Source organism: Nerophis lumbriciformis, linkage group LG26, assembly GCF_033978685.3.
Source record: "Nerophis lumbriciformis linkage group LG26, RoL_Nlum_v2.1, whole genome shotgun sequence".
In the NCBI taxonomy this organism is placed as follows: Eukaryota; Metazoa; Chordata; class Actinopteri; order Syngnathiformes; family Syngnathidae; genus Nerophis; species Nerophis lumbriciformis.
Window position 1 is genome coordinate 10,525,001 of NC_084573.2, and position 5,598 is coordinate 10,530,598.

A 5,598-nucleotide genomic window follows, 5' to 3' on the forward strand; every position below is an offset into this window, starting at 1 on the left:
TACGGTATCGAGCACTATTTTTTGGATAACCTTATTAAGACATATATATATATATATATATATATATATATATATATATATATATATATATATATATATATATATATATATACATACATATACACATATGTATACATATACATATATATATACATATACACACACACATATATATATATATACACACACACATATATATGTATATATATATATATGTATAAAAAAGTTAATAAAAAATGTTTTTGTCATGTACTCATGTACATACAATACATGTACTCATACATATACATGTATTCATACATGTACTAGTATACTGTACAAATATATAGTGTGTGTGTATATATATATATATATATATATATATATATATATATATATATATATATATATATATATATATATATACATACACACACACATATGTATGAACAATTAAACATTGTTTAAAAAGACGCAGCAAACTCCAAAAGGCATCCATTGTATTATTTAGATTCAGCCCCTCAGGTTATCCAGCAGTTATATAAATCATGACATGATATTTCTGAATAGACAAAATGTCTATTTTACTTTTGTCAGTCTATATTTGTTGACAAGCACACGTAGACGGGCGACCTCATCTCTCACATCACCTGTACTTCTGCACAACTGCCAGCTCGCAATCATTTTCGCAGAGCAGTTTCAGTCTTGATAAATCATCTCCTCCCAGTATTGTGTGCGTTCTGATGATCCGCGTACATTCTGCATGTTGCTTTATGATGGGTTTTTTGTGATATTTGTTTAGTATTACTAAGTATTTCATTATATTCATGTTCATATTTTTTTTTAAATATTTTGAAAAAGTGCTTGGATCCGGTTCACTTTTACCGTGGAAGCACAGAAAGCGTGTCCAAAGTATTGATTTATCAGCACCAGCATCAGATAAGAACCCAGACTGCTGTCAGTGTTGGCGCGCACTTCCTTGTTTCTGTGCTCACCTGTGCAAAACCAGGACCTGATACTCGATAGGTCGGACCTGCAAGGTCGCGTCTTCGATGCCGCCCGGCTGGCCGAGACAGCCGCTCGTCAGGCAGCGGGCGTTGGACAACACCCTTGGGAGACGCCAGGCCATGTTGGACTCTCTGGAGGAAAGACGAAATATGTTGTGCTGTAATAATTGTGTCATAAAACAGGATCTTTACCTGTCTCAATCCCATATTGATACCACACTGATATCATCCAAACAACAAATATGTGATATGTGCCATATCATGTGTGACGCAAGCAGTCCTGCAGCGTGTTTACTTGTGTGTGATATCATGTGTGACGCAAGCAGTCCTGCAGCGTGTTTACTTGTGTGTGATATCATGTGTGATACAAGCAGTCCTGTAGTGTGTTTACTTGTGTGTGATATCATGTGCGATACAAACAGTCCAGCAGTGTTTACTTGTGTGTGATATCATGTTCGATACAAGCAGTCCTGCAGTGTTTACTTGTGTGTGATATCATGTGCGATACAAGAAGTCATGCAGTATGCTTACTTGTGTGTGATATCATGTGCGATACAAGCAGTCCTGCAGTGTTTACGTGTGTGTGATATCATGTGCGATACAAGCACCCCTGCAGAGTGTTTACTTGTGTGTGATATCATGTGTGATACAAGCAGTCCTGCATCATGATTACTTGTGTGTGATATCATGTGCGATACAAACAGTCCTGCAGCGTATTTTCTTATGTGTGATATGTGTGATACAAGCAGTCCTGCAGAGTGTTTACTTGTGGGGGATATCATGTGCGATATAAGCAGTCCTGCAGCGTGTTTACTTGTGTGATATCATGTGTGATACAAGCAGTACTGCAGAGTGTTTACTTGTGTGTGATATCATTTGCAATATAAGCAGTCCTGCAGCATGTTCACTTGTGTGATATCATGTGTGATACAAGCAGTACTGCAGAGTGTTTACTTGTATGTGATATAATGTGCGATACAAACAATCCTGCAGTGTTTACATGTGTGTGATATATCATATGTGATACAAGCTGTCCCGCAGCGTGTTTACTTGTGTGTGATATCATTTGCAATATAAGCAGTCCTGCAGCGTGTTCACTTGTGTGATATCATGTGTGATACAAGCAGTACTGCAGAGTGTTTACTTGTATGTGATATAATGTGCGATATAAACAATCTTGCAGTGTTTACATGTGTGTGATATATCATGTGTGATACAAGCTGTCCCGCAGCGTGTTTACTTGTGTGTGATATCATGTGCAAAACAAGCAGTCCTGCAGCGTGTTTACTTGTGTGTGTGATATGTGTGATACAAGCAGTACTGCAGAGTGATTACTTGTGGGGGTTGTCATGTGCGATACATGCAGGCCACCCGCAAACGAAGTAACATAATTAGTAAACCCTGTGCTTTGTAGCTTTTCCCTCTCCTAGGTTAGTTGCACTTGGTAAAGTCAATAGGTTTGTTAGTGTTTTTCATCTATAGGTATAAAAACAAGCTAACTAGCATTCTGCTACTTCTTAAATTACTATATTACTTGGTAAATATTGGACCAAAACTCGGATATATATATATATATATATATATATATATATATATATATATATATATATATATATATATATATATATATATATATATATATATATATATATATACACATATATATACATACATACATATATATATATATACCCGTCAGTCTACCCCAGGGCAGCTGTGGCTACAAATGTAGCTTACCACCACCAGGTGTGAATGAATGATGGGTTCCCACTTGTCTGTGAGCGCTTTGAGTATCTAATAATAGAAAAGTGCGATATAAAATCTAATCCATTAAATATATACACATATATATACATATGTATACACATATATACATACATATATACATACATATATACACATATATACATATACAGTATACACATATATGTGTATATATACATATATACACATATATATATATACATATACAGTATACATATATATGTATACATACATATATATATATATACATATACATATATACATACATATATATACACATATATATATACATACATATATACACATATATATATGTGTATATATACATATATACACATATATATATATACATATACAGTATACATATATACATATATATGTATATATACATTTATATATACATATACATACACATATATATATACATACCTATATATACACATATATAAAGGGACGGCGTGGCGCAGTGGGAGAGTGGCCGTGCGCAACCCGAGGGTCCCTGGTTCAATCCCCACCTAGTACCAACCTCGTCATGTCCGTTGTGTCCTGAGCAAGACACTTCACCCTTGCTCCTGATGGGTGCTGGTAGCGCCTTGCATGGCAGCTCCCTCCATCAGTGTGTGAATGTGTGTGTGAATGGGTAAATGTGGAAGTAGTGTCAAAGCGCTTTGAGTACCTTGAAGGTAGAAAAGCGCTATACAAGTACAACCCATATACATACATATATATATATATATACACATATATTATATACATATACACATATATATATACATGTATATATATACATATATATACACACATATATACACCCACACACACACACGCACGCACGCATACATATATATATATATATATATATCCATCCATTGTCTACCGCTTATCCCTTTCGGGGTCGCGGGAGCCTATCCCAGCTGCATTAGGGCGGAAGGCGGGGTACACCCTGGACAAGTCGCCACCTCATCACAGGGCCAACACAGATAGACAGACAACATTCACACTCATATTCACACAATAGTGACCATTTAGTGTTGCCAATCTATCTATCTATTATATCTATCTATCTATCTATCATATATGTATATATATATATGTGTATATATATATATATAGAAGGATATATATATATATATATATATTTATATATATATATATATATATATATATATACATATTTACTTTTATATATATATATATACACATATATATACATCTATATACACATATATGCCGTATATATATACATATATACATATATATACACATATATATAAATACATGTATATACATATATACACATACATACCGTATTTTTCGTAGTATAAGTCGCACCTGCCGAAAATGCATAATAAAGAAGGAAAAAAATATATATAAGTCGCACTGGAGCCCGGCCAAACTATGAAAAAAACTGCGACTTATAGTCCGAAAAATACGGTATGTATGTATATACATATATACACATATATGTATATACATATAGTACATACATACATATCTACACATATATATATGTATACATATAGTATATATATATATATATATATATATATATATATATATATATATATATATATATATACATGTATATACATATATACACAAATATATATATATATATATATATATATACACATATGTATGTATATATCAATGTGCAATTAATTAATGAAATATATTAATAAACAATGTATTATTGTTTACAAAGTACAAAGAAGAAGAATGCTGATTAACATTTTAAACTTGATTAGAAAAGCAATCATCTTATTCGTCTCACCATAACGTATTTACCTATTTATCAATGAGACCACTATTTATTATTTATACATTTAATGTATTTACTCACTCATGTATGTATTTATTCCCAGTTGCGTTACGGATTGAGCACCAACAAATGTGTTAGTAATTGACCTTGGATGAAATAAACTCGGCTTCTTCCTGCTCTTTTTCGGACACGCTAAATTGTATCGTGTTGGAACTGTATGCATGTTGCAAACACCATACCCCCATATCGCACCACATTCCTGTCCGTATCGGCCCGAGGCGCCCAGGCGGTACGGGGAGTGGCGCGGAGGACTCACCTGTAGGTCCAGGGCGAGAGCGACACGTTGGCCAGGTGGTCTTGGTGGGCGCTGGTCATGTGACGCAGCAGCGGGTCCAACAGCAGCCTGACGGTCGTCCGGTCAGGAGTCCTGCGGTCCGCTCGCCCATGCAAGCCGACGGCCAGGCCCAGCCGCAACACAACTCCCAAAACCTTCAACGGCGAAACAAGTTGAATATCGTTTGACGAAGTGAACGCAAGAAAAGACGTTTGACTCACCAGGAACATGGCAGACACAATCGGAGGCGTTTACAAGAGCTTTCTATCCGCTCGCTGTCCTCTTTTATATCTTCAACTACAAACGATATCTTTGCGATATCTCTTCCGCTCGTCGTCCACAACAGCAACTTCACTCGCGCGCGTAGGCGAGCGTCACTCTCGTGATGAGTCAGCACAACTTCAAAAGGTGCCCCTCTTCTTTCCACTTCCTGTTTGTCTCTCGCACCTGTCCCCGGCCGTGCCAATCAGGATGCTTGGACCTGTGCTACCCCTACCGTCTCTGCATCCTGGGGTCATGCGTCAACTCTTTTGCCCACCTTTTGAGTTATTAATGCAGAGCATTTTATTGTGTTAAACATTCGAACCAATTTTTTTATGTCAAGTTTGTTTTTTAAAATTAATAACAATGATTCATATTAACTTATTATTTTTGACAGCCTTAGTAATTAATATTTTTCATCAGATTAATAATAATGCTAATTAATCCACTTTAACATAATGTTGACAGCCTTATTTTTGTATCAAATTAAT

At 35.3% G+C, this 5,598-nt stretch overlaps 1 protein-coding gene across 1 annotated transcript in view; it reads right to left on the reverse strand.

Annotated features, from left to right (window-relative positions):
- LOC133623581 (interleukin-17A-like) overlaps positions 1–5,178 on the reverse strand; it is a 9,547-nt gene extending 4,369 nt beyond the window's left edge. Inside the window, exons 1-3 of the mRNA XM_061986801.2 lie at positions 5,068–5,178; positions 4,829–5,001; positions 975–1,118 (exon numbers count right to left, since the gene is read on the reverse strand). Of these exons, the coding sequence (XP_061842785.1) occupies positions 975–1,118; positions 4,829–5,001; positions 5,068–5,076 (326 nt within the window). The 5' untranslated portion in view covers positions 5,077–5,178. The remainder of the gene's footprint in view (positions 1–974; positions 1,119–4,828; positions 5,002–5,067) is intronic.
- Between the last annotated feature and the right edge of the window lie 420 nt (positions 5,179–5,598).